The sequence below is a fragment of the Temnothorax longispinosus genome, chromosome 6 (assembly GCF_030848805.1).
Source record: "Temnothorax longispinosus isolate EJ_2023e chromosome 6, Tlon_JGU_v1, whole genome shotgun sequence".
NCBI lineage: Eukaryota > Metazoa > Arthropoda > Insecta > Hymenoptera > Formicidae > Temnothorax > Temnothorax longispinosus.
In genome coordinates, this window is record NC_092363.1 from 13,365,949 (window position 1) to 13,386,808 (window position 20,860).

Sequence of the window (20,860 nt, forward strand, 5' to 3'; positions counted from 1 at the left end):
ACGTGGTGTCGACTACGTGATATACGCATGGTATACGCGTGGCTCTCTCTTTACAAAAATAAACTAATTCTAAATTCTAATCGCTGATCAGAGTCTTTTTCTTAACAGCAATCAATTACGCTTTACAATAACCGCTCTGATCAGACTCGCCGTACGTGTACTTATCTGAAATTACGCCACCCCGGTGAGCTCACTTCGGAGTCCTATGCTACCTGATCCGTCGCCTATGAGAGAGAGAGTTATTCCTCGCGAGTGCGTGCCTATAAAGGTTCCTATTGTCCTGTTTACATGATTCTAAATTATTAGACTTCGGTGTGACGCGAAAATACTTTCCAACAATATCAACTAAACTTAAGCCGTTATATAATTTGTGTAAAACAGGATTCGATTTTAATTGGAGTAAAGAGTGTGAAAGTATTTTTCAACTTGTAACGATGCACCCCATAAGGGTATCGTTCCCGGCGGCATCACCCGGGATGCCGTCTGGCCGATTTAGCGTAATCGGCATAAGCCCGCCCGGAGTGCCGAGCACCGGCAAAGGGAGCCGAGCTTCACCGAGCGCGAGCGCGACGCCGCGCCGGGGCTCCGTAATTCCGCTCCGTTTCGTTCTAATCCTGGCGCTCGCTTCGCGCGGGTGGAATTGGCTACCCCCACCGATCTGAATCGCTCCGCGGGGGGTTTAAAAAGCCAATCACCGGAGCCAGAGACAGATTTCGTCTCGCACCCACCAGCAACCACTCCAATCCGCTAGTTCCGAGAGAAGAAACCTTCCGACTCCTAGAGCGGCAGAGAAAGCGGGATCCAGTAATCTAGGTCTCGTTCCAAGATATCTGGGCGCCGCTCGAACTCCGGTCACGCCACCAGTTTTTGTTCGCGACGGCAAAACCGCGGGGTCAAGCCAGCTTGGCCTCGATCAAGCAATCTTGTCGCCAAAGCGTCCAAGATCTTCTAGAACCGACCGACCGGCCAGCCTCGAACTGACATATCGCTCCTTTCCAGATAAATCTTCCCGACCGCGATTTGCGCCTTCGCCGGGAGATCCATACCCGTACACACGCATCTCGCATGTAACCGTTCCGAACCGCGTAAACCATTTGTATATAGCCTGCGTAAAAATCGCCGCGCCGACCGTTTGTATATAGCCCGCGTAAAATCGTTATATCGCCGCGCCAACCGTTGTACATACCCGCGTAAACTGTATGTATAAAAACCGCGTAAACGTCTTGTGTAATTGCAAACGAATCCGGCACATAATCATCACATGTATTAATCCGTTACTGTCTACGATAAATTAATAAACCGTTAAGCATTGTCAACTAAAATCTGGTTACATGCCTCTGGGCCTACCTATCGAACTCCTGGTCCGACGAGCTAGTCCGCGTTCGATACCTTAAAACGGCAGATCATTACAAACTAAGCAAAACAATGATTACATCAAGTAGTGTTTTAACTCATTTTGATGCAAAATTATAAATTGTAATTACGTGTGACTCCAGTGATTACGGGGTAGGCGCAGTACTAACAATAAGTCATATAATCCAAGGAGTAGAAAAATCTGTGTTATTTGCATCTAGTACGTTATCAACAGCTGAACAAAGATTTTTAAAGGAAAGAGAAAGTCTTGCTATAATCTTCAGTCTAAACAAATTTCACAAATATATCTTTGGTCGTAAGTTCACATTAATAACTGATCAGCAACCATTGCAGTTTATTTTTTAAAAAAATAAGGGAATTCCATCAGTAACAGCAGCAGCGCGTATCACTCGTTAGGTGCTAACGTTGTCAGCATATGATTATGATATCAAGTATAAAAAAGGCAAGCTTATGCAAATGCGAACGGGTTGTCACGAGTACCATTACCTACATCTACGAAAGTGCCCTGTGAATTATTTTCGTTTAATTTAGTTAATAATATTCCGTTGCATGCAGCGGACAAAGGCAACACAGAAGGATTTAATTTTGATAAAAATAATAGATTTTGTACTCTCAGGCTGCCCAATGCATGTAAGCGATATCTCTAAAACCATTTTTTACAAGAAGACATGAATTGTCTGTTGAAAATGATTGTTTGTTATTAGGTAATAAAGTAGTAATTCCAAAGGCCTTGCAAAACGAAATCTTGAGTCTCTTCCACGAGCAGCATGTAGGTATTGTACGAACAAAGATGTTAATAAGATCATATTGTTGGTGGCCAGAAATTAACGATGATTATGTTGAAAAATTTATAGCGTCATTGTCAACAAACTTTGAATTTTTCAAATAACAGTAGTCTATTTTCTTGGTCTATTGCTTCACATGCGTTTTACAGAATAAATATCGATTTCTTTTACAAATGCAAACATACTTTATTGATTGTAGTCGACAGTAAGTCTAAATGGATTGACGTTAAATTGATGTATCAAGGTTCAACTGCCGACGAAACCAACCTAAAATTAAAAGAAGTCTTCTCAATTTACGGTCTACCTGTTAAACTGGTACCAGATAACGGCCCACCATTTAATTCATCTGAATTTAACGCTTTCTGTCAAGCAAATGGAATAAAGACAATTATCCTCAGAGTAATCGCAGCGCAGAGAAAAGTGTCCAAACAGTAAAAAAAACGTTAGAAAAACTTTTGTTTCAGGAAAAAGTAAAGGAGATCAGTAAAAGCCTGTTGTCGTGGTTATGGAATTTCCTATTTATGTATCGGAATACACCATCCACTGTAACTGGAAAATCTCATGCAGAAAGTCTATTCAAAACCGAGAACTAGATTTGACTTGATTAAACCATCCTCAATAGAAATGTTTGTAAGCAAACGCTCCGGATGTATGTATGTGAAGTTAGCCCCGCACTTTTTGAATTTTTAGTTTTTTTTTTTTGTGCCGTATTGTGCTACGTTTGTGCTGTATTGTGCCGCAAACCGCAACTCCGTAACTCAAAGCGTATTCGAGAAAATTAAAAAAAAACAAAATTTTTGATAGCCCCGCATTTTTCGAATTTTCAGTTTTTTTTTATTGTGCCGTATTGTGCTGGATTTGTGCTGACTTGTGCCGCAAACGAGAGATTGATAACTTCGATAACAATTAAGAAAAAAAATAAAAACAAAATTATACTAGCCCCGCACTTTTATCGAAATAAACCCATTTTTTTTTGGTTGATAGATAATAATTTGTGCCACGTTGTGCCGTTGGAACTAACTCGATATCTCTTTTCGTTGGGCAGATAAAAAATATTAAATTTTTAAACAAAATAACAATTAATTACTTTTAAAACGCATTTATCAAACTTCTGTAAACTGTGCTGAGTTTCGCTAGATGAGTACAACAAAGAAATGGCCAAAAATGCATAGAAAGTTGCAGGGGTTGAAAATAATGGGCTAAGAGAGGGGGAGAAATGGGGGTGAAAAAAAAAATTTTACAATTTAAAATTTTTTAAAATTGTGCCAGGTTGTGCTCGAAGAGTACAATAACTTTTCTTAATGACAAAATGTCCGCAAGTCGTTAGTTTTCGCAGCACAACCATCTAGAGAAAGCAGTTTTTAGGAATTCCAATTTTCAAATCGCTATAACTTTTTAACCGTGACAGGGAATGAAATTTTGCGACTTGTGTTGAGTTGTGCTGGACGGGCACAACAAGAAAACGGCTAAAAAAAAATCGAAAGTAGCAGGGGTTGAAAATAATGAGCCAAAGGGGATGAAGGTGAGAAGAAAAATTCGCATTTTCAAATTTTTTAAAATTGTGCCGGATTGTGCTAGGCGAGTACAATAACTTTTGTTAATGACAAAATGTCCGCAAGTCGTTAGTTTTTGCAGCACAACCATCTAGAGAAAGCAGTTTTTAGGAATTCCAATTTTCAAATCTCTATAACTTTTGAACCGTGACAGGGAATGAAATTTTGCGACTTGTGCTGAGTTGTGCTGGACGACCCTGTTGAACACCCTCGATTTTACCTTTTTTAACATTGTTATTGGTTTATCTCGTGTAGCACGACTCAGCACAATTTACAAAACTGGATTATCTACGGTTCAGACATGGCATGGGGTTTAGAATTCTTCTACTACTAAAACCCAAGTTCCTAGTTGTATTGTAACAGTTGTATTGTAAAATCCATAAAATGTGACCTGTCGACATTTTGTCATTAAGGAAAGTTATTGTACTCGCCTAGCACAATCCGGTACAATTTTAAAAAATTTAAAAATGCGAATTTTTCTTCTCACCCCCGTCTCCTTTGGCTCATTATTTTCAACCCCTGCTACTTTCGATTCTTTTTTAGCCGCTTTCTTGTTGTGCCCGTCCAGCACAACTCAGCACAAGTCGCAAAATTTTATTCCCTGTCACGGTTCAAAAGTTATAGCGATTTGAAAATTGGAATTCCTAAAAACTGCTTTCTCTAGATGGTTGTGCTGCGAAAACTAACGACTTGCGGACATTTTGTCATTAACGAAAGTTATTGTACTCGCCTAGCACAATCCGGCACAATTTTAAAAAATTTGAAAATACGAATTTTTCTTCTCACCCCCATCCCCTTTGGCTCATTATTTTCAACCCCTGCTACTTTCGATTCTTTTTTAGCCGTTTTCTTATTGTGCCCGTCCAGCACAACTCAGCACAAGTCGCAAAATTTCATTCCCTGTCACGGTTCAAAAGTTATAGCGATTTGAAAATTGGAATTCCTAAAAACTGCTTTCTCTAGATGGTTGTGCTGCGAAAACTAACGACTTGCGGACATTTTGTCGTTAACAAAAGTCATTGTACTCGACTAGCACAATCCGGCACAATTTTAAAAAATTTGAAAACGCGAATTTTTCTTCTCACCCCCATCCCCTTTGGCTCGTTATTTTCAACCCCTACTACTTTCAATTCTTTTTTAGCCGTTTTCTTGTTGTGCCCGTCCAGCACAACTCAGCACAAGTCGCAAAATTTCATTCCCTATCACGGTTCAAAAGTTATAGCGATTTGAAAATTGGAATTCTTAAAAACTGCTTTCTGTAGATGGTTGTGCTGCGAAAACTAACGACTTGCGGACATTTTGTCGTTAACAAAAGTCATTGTACTCGACTAGCACAATCCGGCACAATTTTAAAAAATTTGAAAACGCAAATTTTTCTTCTCACCCCCATCCCCTTTGGCTCGTTATTTTCAACCCCTGCTACTTTCGATTCTTTTTTAGCCGTTTTCTTGTTGTGCCCGTCCAGCACAACTCAGCACAAGTCGCAAAATTTCATTCCCTGTCACGGTTCAAAAGTTACAGCGATTTGAAAATTGGAATTCCTAAAAACTGCTTTCTCTAGATGGTTGTGCTGCGAAAACTAACGACTTGCGGACATTTTGTCGTTAACAAAAGTCATTGTACTCGACTAGCACAATCCGGCACAATTTTAAAAAATTTGAAAACGCCAATTTTTCTTCTCACCCCCATCTTCTTTGGCTCGTTATTTTCAACCCCTGCTACTTTCGATTCTTTTTTAGCCGTTTTCTTGTTGTGCCCGTCCAGCACAACTCAGCACAAGTCGCAAAATTTCATTCCCTGTCACGGTTCAAAAGTTACAGCGATTTGAAAATTGGAATTCCTAAAAACTGCTTTCTCTAGATGGTTGTGCTGCGAAAACTAACAACTTGCGGACATTTTGTCATTAACAAAAGTCATTGTACTCGACTAGCACAATCCGGCACAATTTTAAAAAATTTGAAAACGCGAATTTTTCTTTTTACCCCCATCCCTTTTGGCTCGTTATTTTCAACCCCTGCTACATTCGATTCTTTTTTAGCCGTTTTCTTGTTGTGCCCGTCCAGCACAACTCAGCACAAGTCGCAAAATTTCATTCCCTGTCACGGTTAAAAAGTTATAGCGATTTGAAAATTGGAATTCCTAAAAACTGCTTTCTCTAGATGGTTGTGCTGCGAAAACTAACGACTTGCGGACATTTTGTCATTAAGAAAAGTTATTGTACTCTTCGAGCACAACCTGGCACAATTTTAAAAAATTTTAAATTGTAAAATTTTTTTTTTCACCCCCATTTCTCCCCCTCTCTTAGCCCATTATTTTCAACCCCTGCAACTTTCTATGCATTTTTGGCCATTTCTTTGTTGTACTCATCTAGCGAAACTCAGCACAGTTTACAGAAGTTTGATAAATGCGTTTTAAAAGTAATTAATTGTTATTTTGTTTAAAAATTTAATATTTTTTATCTGCCCAACGAAAAGAGATATCGAGTTAGTTCCAACGGCACAACGTGGCACAAATTATTATCTATCAACCAAAAAAAATGGGTTTATTTCGATAAAAGTGCGGGGCTAGTATAATTTTGTTTTTATTTTTTTTCTTAATTGTTATCGAAGTTATCAATCTCTCGTTTGCGGCACAAGTCAGCACAAATCCAGCACAATACGGCACAATTAAAAAAAACTGAAAATTCGAAAAGTGCGGGGCTATCAAAAATTTTGTTTTTTTTTAATTTTCTCGAATACGCTTTGAGTTACGGAGTTGCGGTTTGCGGCACAATACAGCACAAACGTAGCACAATACGGCACAATAAAAAAAAACTAAAAATTCAAAAAGTGCGGGGCTAACTTCACATACATTCCGGATGTATTGAAAAACGATTGTATTCAGTAAATGACCCAGTCTATGTAAAAAATAAGCAATTTAAAATCTGGAAGAAAGGCAAGATTGTGAGTCACTCTACTTATTTAGTACAGATAAATGGTAGCGTCAAATCTGTTCATGCGGATGACATGCGTGTAAATTTCCCATATCAGGAAACGATTAAAAGAGACGTGTGCGTACCGCAGTAACCGACAGATGTACCGGAAGTAAGCGATAATGATATTGTGACTGATTTAAGTTCCAATAATAATAGCGGGGCTAAGACTAAGATTGAACATACAATTACTGAAATACCTAGCACTCCTAGCAGTAAACAGACTTTAGAAGAAACGGCTTATGCGGATCCTAATATTAACAAAAAAACCGTTACACCCAAGGCTTATACCACACGATCGGGTAGAGTCATAAAACCGCCCATAAAATCAAATTTATAATCTTAAAAATAAGGAGGAAGAGAAATGTTGTGTTTATGACTCTATTCGATCTGCATAGTCTATGACATAGTGATAAGAGTTGCGTTAGGTTGGCTAGCATGAGCAGAACAGCGACAGCGGCGATCGAGATCCGAGCTTTGGATACACTGTTGGCTGTAAGATTAAATACAGTTTTTACAATACAGTTGTTGATTATTTAAATACACAGCATTGTCGTCAATTTGACTGCGGAATATGTTCTTCAGATTTGGTTCACATTGGAGACCAACTGAGGACACAGCAGGCCCTGGCTTTGGCATTATCGTTCCGCTGGCATTTGTTTCCCTTTTGGCAACATCCCACAACCAAAATGTTTGCTGGGCCGATACTTCTGCAGTCGCTTCAAATTATTTTAGTTACTGATCAGCCAGTTCTGCTGCCTTAAAAATTTGTCGGTCTGTTTGAAAGGCGGCAATCTGTCCTTCCTCTTCTTAATTATAAAAAGCCATTTGTCTATGCCTGCTACTACATGATCTTTTATTAAGCGTTCTTTTAAGTCTCCAAAGTTGTAATCTACACCCAGTTTCTTTAAATCAGTAATATATGCATCAAAAGTCTCTCATTCGTGCTGATTTCGTGTGAAAAATACATGTGAATTCACACTTACATTTTTCTGTGGGATAAAATAATCCTTCATCGTTGCATTACAATATTCTGTAAAATTCGTAATTTATCGCATATCCCCGCAGGGTTCGCAATCTACTACCAATACTGTCCTTCTCCTCTCACTTTAACCCTTTGGACCAACGGCTTAACGTCTCTTTCCGAAAGACGGAGCCCAGTTTTCTCCGCACAAGAGCCTATTTTGCACGAAGGGGCGCAGCTATCGGAAAAACATTCCATGCTTCATGGCTCTAGTGGACTCGAACCTGGTTCCTCAGATTACGAGTTTGGCGCTCTACCACTAGACCACACTGCCGCCCTGGATTACAATATAAAAATTTTTTTTTCTTCTTCCGTCAGTGTAAATGTGTTATACACATCAATACAAGTATCACCAATACTATGCAAAAGTAATTCCACTTGTATGTCGCCTGCCATGCGATCTGTTCCTGATGCTGTTCCATAGATGAGAAATCTCTGCTTCCACCGCTTCCAAAAACAACAAGTTTTTCTTTAAGAAAATTGTTTTTTTTTACATTAATTGATTTATATTGTTTGCAAAAATAAAAAGTAAGGAATTTGAATTATAAATACTTAACAAAATATTATGTCACAATACTGTAACTTTCAAGCCTTATAACTCGAAAAGTACTTAATGAAAAAATACTTAATTATAGTGTTTTGGAAAGCTCTCGACATAAGCTATAAGAATATGCAATAAAAAATAGGGGGTTCCATTTAAGAAACTGAAGGTGTCCTTGACCTGTCCTTAACGATGCCACCCAAGGTCAAATCAATGACACCATCTTATGTTCCCCTCAAAACCATACAATTTTTGTCTGGAACGTTTTTCTCTAAAATGCTTAGTTTTTGAAAAAAAAGGGGTGGGCGGGTGGTCTCAGACACCCGGTATATACTGTGCCGTTATATCGTTTAGATTTTCTAGCTATCCCAGCATTCTCGGACCTTCGTTTTGAGTCGCCATCTTATCGTTTGTTGTATACGTTGACTTTGTCTTTTACTTAAAATTTTTACTATTTTTCTTTAATGTTTACTCAATGTTCTTTCACTTGCCGCAGCGCCATGTAATAAGCTTCTTCAGGAACAATAGTCTCTTGTATATAATTCGTTATATATTCTTCTTTGCGTGTCTCTCGTCCTTTACATGTTCTTCAAGTAACTGTTTTCTGAAATCGCCGGCAATAAGGCAGAACTTGTGATAAGGCTAAATAATTTTGATCCTTCTGATACGTGGAAGATGGGATCAACCGACAACGAAAAAGAAGCCGTAGGAGACGATACATCCGTTAGGGCAAGAGGTGCAGAAAGACAGAACTACGCGTTGTTGGCCGATTTCAAACAAATATTGAGAAGAGAATTGGAGCTCACGAAAAGAGAAAAGGTCCTGATGGAACGAGAATTAGTATATCATGAGAACCAGTTATTGAGACAAGCACCACAGTCTGACATGCTGTCAGGAGACTCGAGGGCGAAGCTAAGTATAAAATCTATGGCAGATCTGATAAAATATTTCGATGCATCTGAGGGTTCGTCCAAAAAATAGGAAAAACAATTTCAGCTGTTAATAGCAACGTACGGATTGAATAAGAACTCAGCCAAGATTTTAATCTCTACAAAGTTCAAAACTAAAGTATTGCGTCGGTTTTATTCGAAACCCGAATATACCGTGCATGCCAAAAGTTCCGGAACAGCTAATTATCTCAGAAAGTATTTATTGGAAAAATGTTTCAGATTAAAGTTGGAGAGTTCAAATGGGGGTAATAAATAATCTTATTAGATTTTGAGTTCGGGACTAATGTTGGGCCCAGTAGGGTCCAAATTAAAACTCTCACTTTTTTAAATACTTGTTTATACATCTCCTTAAAGCTTTCTGTATATTTCACACGCTCACAGATGATTTTTTTCTAATTTAAAAATTAGGAACTAAGTTTTATGCCGAACGAAAACTCATAATTTTGTACCCATTCTGCACGCACGCACGCACACATACATACACACACAGGGATCAGATCCCCGTCACGTTTACGTTGACCTTGGGTTACATCGAGAGCGGGGATCTAACGGATACTTTTAAGTTTAAATTCGAATTCAGTGACCTCAAAAACCCTTTATAAAAATGCATTTTTTCATTTACACGAAGTCTTGAATTTTGTCCAGTTTTTGACCGATATCGGCTCACTGTGCGCCGCTTCATTTTGGGCTCATTGTATAGTCGGTGGATTCTTAACTTTAAATTGATATTTACATGATAGACTTTCTCTCGCTTTTTGATCGCTATATATGTATCAAGTTCAATGAAAGTCGTTCAACCCCCCAAAACTTCTCGAAACTTGGGAGTTTCAAAAGTAAAATCCAAAGAATGCTCTTAATAGTACTTACTAAGGCCCAGTTTCCCAAACTTTGGTTAACTTTTAACTTTAGGTTAACTCACTCTTCGTCTCTTTCTAAGGGGGACTAGAAAGAGACGAAGAGTGAGTTAACCTAACGTTAAAAGTTAACTGATGTTTGTGAAACTGGGCCTATAAGAGGAACATTTTGCTGTAAAGTTTGTTTCTCTAAGACTTTCCTAATATGAGTAAAAAAATCGAGGTACAAAGGCCCTTTCGGAACTTTGACCCCCAACTTTTAACCACCTGCGGTTTTCATCAAAAAATTTCTTTTTACCAAATCTTTAAAACAACCTAGCTTCCGAAGGGCGGATTTGCTCGCGGCTGGTCAGAGTTCGGAGTAGGCGCGGAGGAAGACACAAGACTCGGTTTTCAAGTTGCAGTAACAAATATTAATTCTATGGTAATCAATAAAGTATTGAGACTCGTGGAAATGTCAACAATAAAAACGGCGATGCGAGTCAAGCGCGGAACATAGTGCGCAATAAAGTTTCTATGGTAATCGGTAATATATTTACATGAATCGCGTATTTACATACAAGCACATACAAGCTTTATTCGCGGTTGGAGCGCTACGTAACGAACAAGGATTTCTACGGTGCTTAGATACAAGAGTTGCGTATGCACCAGTACGTTTGATTCGCGGATGGGATCTTGTGTAGTCGCGTATGTACTGTTACGTCCAACCCCGGGACTAGGATAAGAAAATCTGGGAAGCAAAAGAAAGGCTAACCAGAGGGGTCGGGGTAAGGAAGGACGCAACTAGATACTTGCAAATGTCACTCGCAGGTACACGCTCTGAGGCGCGTGGCGCGAGCCGAACGCACTTTCGATGGTTCAGGAAGGTTCAACGTCCGTAGGGACGCGCGGTAGGACGCCTTCCGTGAGCGGTGCGATCGTCGGTCCTCTTTCGAGTCAGGGAATTCAATCTCTTTAACTCAGGATCGGACGATTTCGAGAGGGAAAAGAGTAGCAGGGTAAGGTTATATTTAAATGGGAATGTATTTATATAACATAACTAAAACATTTATTAAAAATATAAGTTGAGTAACTATCAATATTACAATAAGTGAGAACAAGGCAAATTAAACGCGGGATTGAAAACATTTAAGATAGATTTAAGGGTAGAATGTATGTGTAAGGTGTATGTTTGTGTACTTCTCGCGGGTGTTACATTGGTGCGGGTGTGATCGGGCAGGATCTTTGAAGGGGAAACCTATTCAATGCACATCCTGCCCGCTATTATTACAATCGAGATCAGAATTGAATTACATAATTCTTTAGCTAAGTGTACGTGTGGTGTATATGTGTATTTGAAACTAAATTAAGTCGCAATTAAAAATAAAATATAAAGAAATATTCGCGGGGTGAAAATAGAGAGACAAAATTTATGCATGGAAAATAATTAAGGACCGCCTTTGGTATGAGGTTAAGGTTATTTAAGGTTTTAAGACGTTTAATTTTACTGATTCTATAACCAGCCTATTCCGTCGATTTCGTCGATTTAATTGACGTTTAATAAGACATTATTGGAAATATAATTCATTTAATTTAAAATAACTATTATGTTGGATTTTACTGAGGCATGAGATGAAAGAAAAAGAGGGGAGGAAACTCTTCTAGTTTAAGAAAATGCTATGAGTTCAAGGAGACAGCGAACCGGCCGAATCCGCGACAGCGACGAAGACGCTGGGAGCCAAAGGCCGACAAAGTCAGCCAGACCCGCGACAACGCCAACGACCGCCGCAAATTCAGTGCCTACGCCGATCAAAACAAAAACCCGCGATAGCAAAAACGAGGAAATAATATGAGTCCACCGACGTCAATCAGCTAACCCGGAATAATAAGAAGGAATACCCTGCGTCCGCCGATGAATCAGCTAACCCGGAATAATGAGAAGGAATACCTCGCGTCCACCGATAAATAATAATGATAATCAGACTTACTACTTGTTGATGTGTTACGTTCAATCTGGCTGGATCTTTTTGGGCCCTGTGGATAGATTCTCATCGATACTCAATGAGTTTAAGTTCGCGCGCAGAATTTAACTTAACTCAAGATCGGGTTTGAATGTGATACCGTTCGTAAAATGGAAGAGAAGGGAAGTAAATTGAACTAAAAAGATTAACCGGAGGGAAGAGATGAACCGGGATGCAGAGGTGAACTGTCTGAAGAAGAGCTGAACTAAGAGAGGGAGTCACGCGATGTTGCGATTTATATAGGAAAGTTCAAAGGATGGAAGGGGTGGATTTCGTGTAGGATGTCTGGTTTTCGTTTCGAGGATTTCTTATTGGCGGGATGTTTCTTACTCAAGAGGTGAATTTCTCAGTTTTCGCCTATCCTAGAAAGCTAAAGACGGTTATCGATTTTTCCGGTTTTCCATTGGTGAGTCCTCTCGTAAGGCCCCCACTGTCTTATTGGAGATGTAACCCATCGCTTCTTCCAGTGACGTATTTTGTTTTTTGGCTATCGCCGATTTCTCTTTTATTAGGGTTCTGGGTTTTTAGTTTATCTTGCGACCCTATTTTTAGTACCGACAGACAAATGCATTCCATCTAATCTTAATTGTAGTTTTATTGCAAACAGAAACTTCCGCCACGTGCTTTTACAAGATTTCCAAAAGCACGTTTTAGACCTTGTTTCTGTTTGTCGGAACATTGCGGCAATTTTGAGCTAGTCGCGCGATGCAATAAAGATCCTAAGCAAACTCCGTCTGAGATTAAGGCTTTTTGGCGCGTCGTGTCGCCGGGTTTATAGTTACGGGCCAGACAAAGTTGATAGAAAAAATCCGATCACGTATGCCCCGTCTGTCAGTACTTTATTCTGGAAGGTCGCTTTGTCGCCTAGGCAAATAGCTAATTAAAAAAGGGAATGTGAGAAGATCAAAGCTCACTCGCCGATCGATAACCGTCCGTGCTCAGTTTGATTTTAATCTTAAGAACTATTCTAAATTTTTAAGAGGTTTCCGCGAAAAGGGAAAATCGTGGAATCCACAGGATGTAACAACAATACAAATAAGTCTTATTCGCGGACGAAACACTATGCGGTGAACAGAGATTTATTCTATGGTGAGCGGCGTTATATATCTGAGTCGCGGGATATAACGGTGAAGTAATTATATACAAGTTTTATTCGCTATGTATGTACAGTACGGCGGGAGCGCGAGATATTCCACTGGCGCGGTGAAACGCGGGCGATGATTGACGGGCGCGTGTGCAGGCGGAATACGGCTCGGTGATACGGCGCGGGATAACGCGGGAGCGCGCATAGGTATCGCGGTGATGATGATATGGACCTCGGGAAAGGCTACCGTACGACCGAGACTCTCGGCAAGCGTAGAGAGCACCTCTCTACCCTGTTTTGCGGCGGTGCTTAACGGGAGGTAAACGGAATCGGGCGGCTGAGACACTCAGCGAGTATAGGGAGCACGTCCCTATGATGGACCGCCTGGATTTCGTTGCTCAGGGAACGGTACCGTGCGGCCGAGACCCTCGGCGAGGATAGAGAGTATTTCTCTATCTTGACTCGCGCTGGTACGCTGTGCTGATAGTCTTATCGGACGGCTGAGACCCTCAGCAAGTCTAGAGAGCAACTCTCTAGACTTAAAACGTGTCGATAAGACGAGAAGCGGTCGGGAACGACAAGTCTTTGAAATACGTCACTCGATGGAGCCAGAGAGCAATTCTCTACCTCAGGACTTGTTCGCTTTCAGGAATTTGGGTGCCGAGAGCAGCGGATGATCGATCGGGTCGGTGTGCTGGCTCACGGTGAAATACGATTATTATTAACAATTGCCGGTTTATATACCCGCAGCTGCGTTTTGGAAGTAGCGGGGGTACGAGCGACGGCAATCGCGAGCGCCGGGATGGAGCGGCGAAACGGTCGGAAATTACGACGTCCCGACGCTGCGATTGCGTTCGGCGGTCTTCGGTCGTTTTCGGCACCGCTCGGCGTTCCGAGTCGGTTGCCGCGGTAAGTCCTTCGCGTAGACTTTATTCGAGCGCGGTTTCGTACAAGGATTAAAAATATGGCATACCGTGCCTTTCCTCGCTTGGCGGATGTTCGGCCGGGCGGCATCCGGCTGATATTCGCCGGGAACGATGCGATTCCGGGGCGCATTGTCATATCTTTAAAACGAGCAACAATAGTCCCCTTCCCATTTAAAATTTTTTACTTACACCCCCGCTCTCGCCTCTCTGGAGGCCAAAAAAAATTAATTTGGTATAAAATAAGTAGCCTTCTAAATGATCATGAACACGTGTTTTGGCGTTTTTTCATATCTAAAGCCGTTTCCGAGATCCAGGGGGCTGGGTCAAACTTTAGAGATATCCTGTATACATGTAATAGATTACATATTTAATACGTTAATAATAAAAAACTTCGTGTTTTATTTTCTATAAAAATAATTATTTAGCAAGAAAAATGTTTTAACCCCTTCGTTGGCAGAGAGAATTCGACAAAAAGTGCCAAAAATGGCAGAAAAATTTTTTATCCTGAAAATTTGTACCCTGGGGTTTTTGAGGGCCCCTGATTACGAATCTGAACTTAAAATTCGAAAATTCAAAATGGCAAATTTCATCTCAATTAAGTAATTTTTTGCATTTTTATCCGCCATTTTGGATCCGCCATTTTGAATTTGCAAATTTTGAATTCAGATTCGTAATCAGCGACCTCAAAAACCCCCGTGTAAGACTTGGATGCCAAATCGAAGCAAGTTATAGGAAAAAAAGGTTGACGCACTTTTGCGTCAATGCCACACAGGGCACGGAAAAATTTGACGCACTTTTGCGTCAATGCCAACGAAGGGGTTAATAACGATTTGGCGGAAGGTACGATCTATTTCTCATATAAGGTCCTTCTAAGGCACGGCGCCACACGCGCGATCGACGACTCGTCCGTTGACCTTCGAGTAGCAGTGGCTGGATAGTAAGCGTTGCCTTAGAAATTCGGCCCTAATTCCGAAAAGGGTATGTACAAGGTGTAATGGTGCGTGTCCACCTGCGAGTAAAACTCTCGATAGTAGCTCTCGAGATTGATTCTAGCAAATGGACATATTCCTAAGAGTACCTAACGGAGAATGATTCGCAACTCTCGGCGAGCAAACTTGTCAAGACCTACTCGCAAATCGACACGACGTTATTTTACTCTCGGAAATCAGCTCGCCAAGCTCGAACGCTGTTCGTATTTTGAGAGCTACATGTTGAGAGTAAAAACCGAGATGGCAAAAGTTTGTTCTTTTGATGACACAAAGAAACTTATTAAATAATGCGGAAATCATGAACTATTGTAGAATACTACTGTGACAGAAATAAAAAAAATTTTAAATTTTTATGTTTTGCAAATAAAGTGCAAAAAAAATTCATAATTTAAAGAATTAGATAAGAATATTTTTAATACATTCTCTAATTACTTGGTCAATAATTAGTTACACTTTAGTTTTACATAGTTTGCACGTTTTATAATAGTTACACTGTAGTTTACAGTGCTGAAATTAAATATATTTTTACATTGCGAATTAAGTACATTAAAAAAAAAGAAAATAAAATTATTAAATATTTACATATAAAAATCTAACATCAAGGTATTTCGCAAACTGAAAACTAAATAATAATATCGCACTATGTATTCCACTTCACAATTTGTAAGTCTGCAGAAACTTTTAATTGTTGGGAGTCTTCAATCTTAAGCTCTCTAATTAGAGCAGATCCGGCACTTGCGATCAATCCATTGCTTGACCCAGAAGGTCTTTTTGTTATTTAACACCCTTTTTCTTTTTAAAATAATGCTAGCCACTATAGTAGCCGCAAGTTTTTTCGTTTACGAGGCATTATGATGTCACCACTCTCAGAGATCGACTAAAAAAGTACGTAGGTGGACACGGTTTTGAGAGAACTCTCCGAAAGAATACTCTCTGGATTCTCACGAGATGCTCGCGAGAGTACAATGTCAGAAAAATTACTCTCAAATGGACAGTGTCAGAATCAATCTCGAGAGCTACTCTCGAGAGTTTTACTCGCAGGTGGACACGCACCTTTACAAAAGTTTCCGGAGTTTTTTTGAAAACACTAAGCAGTTACAAATCGGTATATAAATTGAAAATCTACACTTAAAACAGAACATAAAACTTTATTAGAACAGTAATAACAAAATTAAACGAAGAAAATTAAGAATTTTTAATCGACTTGTCTGGCTATTATCATGACAATACAATTTGATTTTGGTCAGATTATCGTCAAGACATTTCAGTCCAAAGATTTTGCTCTTTCTAAATTAATATTCTAAATATTTAAATAATTTTATTTTATAGTAAAAATATTACCTTAGCCAAGGTTCAAACCTGGAAACCTCCCCCATTCCGTGTAGGGTGTCGTACCAATTCGACCATTGAGGCTGTGGTAATATTTATCGCAATAATACGCGTATTAAAGAGTAAACAATAATAAGATAGAACATCAATTTTGGTCAACGGTGTATATTCTGGCGAAGTAAATGTCTCTTATTCATATTTGGTTTAAATGAAGAAAATTATAATAAATGCTCAAAATAGTTTCCTTTGGCTTTAATACATTTTCGAAGTTGACTCGAAAAATTGTTCGCAATGGTCGCGCACTGCTGGATGGTAATTTCATCCCAGTTACGTCGCAGGTTCACTTTGAGAGACTTCGTTGATTTAATAAAGCTAACTTCAGAGATTTTTTGCTTCAAGATAGTCCACACGGAAAAGTCCATTGGGTGCAAATCCGACGAGTTTGGTGGCCTTTTCCGCGTGGTCTACCTTGGAGCAAAAGATCTCTGAAGTTTGCTTTAAATCAACGGAGTTCCTCAAAGTGGCCCTGTGATGTGACTAAAATAAAATTACTATCTAGTAGTGCGCGGCCATCGTGAACAATTTTCCGAAGCAACTTCGAAAATGTATTAAAGACAAGGGAGACAATTTTAAACATTTATTGTAATTTCCTTTATTTAATTTTGTTATTAATGTTCTAATTTATGTTCTGTTCAAAATTTAGATTTTTTATTTATATACTGATTTGTAGTTGCTGAATGTTTTTAAAAAAATTATGCGAACTTTTGTGTCACCTTGTAATTCCGAATAATGGTTTAGATGATATTAAGAAAGAAAAAACTGATTTTTTCGAGAGAGAATTTCATCCCTTTAATATGCCATTGATTACTTATAAAAAAATATGTGTTATTTATTTTTCTCTATATTTTAATATATTCAAGGCTTGTTAAAATTGGAGAACACTTGGTTGTATTTCCTTGTAAGACAAAAACATGGAAAATCTTTTATATTTAATTAATTCATGTCATCTCTTTATATTAATTTTATTATTTGCTTTAGATAAATTACAGGATGTAACATGTAATTATTTTATATTGTTATTAGAATGAAATATTATGGACTTGTATGGCTGTCATAGCAACTGATAATAGAGAACTGCATGCTGCAGAAGAAGCATACGCTGCTATTTGTAGATTTGATAAAGTAGATTATATTAAATATATCAAGGTAATTAAATTATCTATTGATATTTATTTATTTTTATTAAGATGATCTCAAATAAAATAAATCCGTACATTGTTTGTAGAATTTGCCTACTGCTACAGAGAGACATGCAGAAATGGCATTATTGGCAGGGGATGTGACGATGGCAGAAGGTATATTGTTACAAAGCAGTTTAATTAAGGAGGCTATACATATCAACATCCAAATTTATAATTGGAATAGGTAAGTTAGAAAGTAACACAAGATTTAATTATAAAATAAGCAATTTGATTATAATTTATTTTTATTACAACGCAATTGTTTTAAAAATTGATAGAAATATATTCCTTAACAAAATTAAAATAGAGATAATTACATCGAATTACATGATAAAAATAACGTATATACAGGGTGTCTCAACGCACTGTGTCCAAATGCTCGTGATGAGGTAATAGGGATTAAGATAAACAAAAATGTTCTCTACCATTTTGCGATATTCGCAATAGTTAATGAGTTACTAATTAATATGTCTGAGTGAATAAGCGCATGAGAAGCGGTAGGCCGAAGTCCGGCCAAGTCGGCAGGCGCGCGCGTGAGCGAGCAGTGAGTGGCGAGGGGCGTGGTCATGCGCCCATACGCGCGCTTGTCGACTTGCCGCGCTAATGATAAAAAACATTTTTGTTTATCTTGATTCCGTCTACCTCATCACGAACATATGATTCAGTGCGTTGGAACATTCTGTATAACTTTGCAAAATATAGAACAATTTTCAAAAACATCATCTATACAAACGGCGATGCGAGTCAGGCGCGGAACGTGGTGCGCAATAAAAATTAAAACGTGTATTTACAAGTAAAGAACGTTTTGGCTCTTCCTTTGAGCCATCTTCAGCTTTATTAACACAAACAGGAAATTTATTTCTGCAGGGCTCGAGGTAGCAAACTCCTTTCCTGGAGAGATGTCGTGATAAACAAGCTGGTACACACGATTATGGTGGACATTTCCACTGAGAAACGGAAAAGGCATCATGTATACTCAATCGTTGAAGGAAACAAAAAAGAAGAAAGGAGAGAGCTCACCTCAAGTTCTGCAGCAGTCAAAAATACATTAATTAAAAAGTCGTAGCAAGACGGTGTGGATACAGAGAGTCGCACATCTCGGAACAGAAGCGAGAATATCGCAGTCACACACGTGTCGGTAGAAAACGAAATGAGAAGCGGGTCACAAGTATGCCGGTCGGAAACGTAATTATAAACAAAGTAACCAGCCAAAGAGGGGAAACCAAAGGTTAAGCATTATTTATGATAGACAGGCGTGGTGTAAGCAGTCGGTATCCGATTATAAATTCAAACTATGGCGCTGTTGTCTAATGTATAGAACTTCAGAAATAAGTCGCTTGTGATAGAATCTTTCGTGATCCAATATCTCGACGCCATCCCAATCGAAATCGTGGTCATTCTGAATTCTATGATCAGTGATAGACCTTTTCCGTTTCTCAGTGGAAATGTCCACCATAATCGTGTGTACCAGCTCGTTTATCACGACATCTCTCCAGGAAGGGAGTTTGCTACCTCGATCCCTGCAGAAATAAATTTCCTGTTTGTGTTAATAAAGCTGAAGATGGCTCAAAGGAAGAGCCGAAACGTTCTTTACTTGTAAATACACGTTTTAATTTTTATTGCGCACCACGTTCCGCGCCTGACCCGCATCGCCGTTTGTATAGATGACATTTTCACGAGTCCAGATATATTATTAATTTTCAAAAAGTTTAAGTATTTTAAGGACGTTCTCCGGCTCTAGTCATGCTCAACTTATATTCATGCTTAAGGGGATTCTGTAGTGACTGGCGAACTTCCTCGATGTCGATAATGTCAACCTTTCTAATTTTGTTTTTCTTATATCTGTCTTTGTCTAACGAAATGACATCTGTCCTTTCTTCGATTGCTATTTGCTCGCCATCTCTCGCAAAATCCAACAACTACTGTTGCTGCTCTTGTCATTCCGCATCCGTATTTGCATTATTAAAATAATTTTTCGATGGATCTTTTTCTGTACGCATTAAATCTTACTTCTACTTGCACGATCGATATTATTCCTACATGTTTTCCCAAGGGCAGATGATAAACATTATGTATGTATAAACTGCAGAATTTTTGTTTTAAGCAAATATTGTCGTCAGGTGACAGATGCGTATGTGCCCAAATAAGTAATATTTTTAATTTTTGGGTGTTTTTGATATAAAATCGCGTTTGTTACCCTAGATTTTTGTGCGTACTTTAATTCTGAAAAATATTTTTGCAATTCTATAAAGCCAATTAAAAGATCCATCGAAAAACGATAATGTCGGTAAATCATACGGCTGCAGGATCCCCTTAAAAAGAAAATTTATTTTACTGAAAAGTTAATTGTTTATATACAAAATATTACATATAATAACATCTAAAACATAAGAGGTTAACTTCACGCGTGAGAACTTATGCGGCGTTATCAAGTCGCTGACGCCTCTCTCTTCTGTCACTCTGAACCGAGCGAAAAATTCATCAAATCGCGTACTTTACACAAGTATTTCTCGAAAACGAGTATCGCAAGGGTATTGACACTGTTCGGGCGTCGATCTCAGTGAGATGGCCTGACGCTGAGTTCCGCTCAGAATTGAACGAGAAGCGTGTGTAACGCGAATCCGTAGACTCGTTGGAGGGATAGGTGGCAGAAAGCACTCGCAAGACAGTTTTGCACAACAATCGACTTTTATTAATTAATGACACGAAGGGGAACGACGAACCGTGCACCACGAATACGGAAATCTTCTGATCCGTCTTTTCTCGCTGCCGTTTATCGCGGACGAAGATCTTGAAAAAGTCTCTAGCTCAAAGCTTTGCGCGGAACGGAGATCTTGTTCGCGGCGAGCGGAGATCTTGAGCGCGCGGCAGAGGAACGGTCGCGAGCGGAGCACGATCGGCAGTTTACGGACCCTTTGAACAATAATTCACTTCAAAAATAATAAGTCAGATAGACTACTTCGACATACGCACTTACTGGAACATGATACGTTCGATTAGCGATTCAGACAGTGCGAAGCGAAGGTAGGATTGAAGGTAGGAAGGTAGAGATTGAGGCGAGAACTCTGAGTCGACTGTCTTTTCAGCGAGAACTGAGGCGACTGACTTTTCGGCGAGAACTTAGGCGACTGACTTTCGACCGACGTTTCTGCGTGATACTTCAACGCAGTTAGCTCGAGAATTTCGGTTTTTCAGTAACAAACACGCACAGAAAGCTGAATCGCTCGTTGGGCAATTCA

At 39.2% G+C, this 20,860-nt stretch overlaps 1 protein-coding gene across 1 annotated transcript in view; it reads left to right on the forward strand.

The window, feature by feature from the left end:
• Nucleotides 1-20,860, forward strand: part of LOC139815465 (intraflagellar transport protein 80 homolog) — a 218,282-nt gene that overhangs the window by 104,680 nt on the left and 92,742 nt on the right. Inside the window, exons 4-5 of the mRNA XM_071782400.1 lie at nt 17,464-17,586; nt 17,666-17,805. Of these exons, the coding sequence (XP_071638501.1) occupies nt 17,464-17,586; nt 17,666-17,805 (263 nt within the window). The remainder of the gene's footprint in view (nt 1-17,463; nt 17,587-17,665; nt 17,806-20,860) is intronic.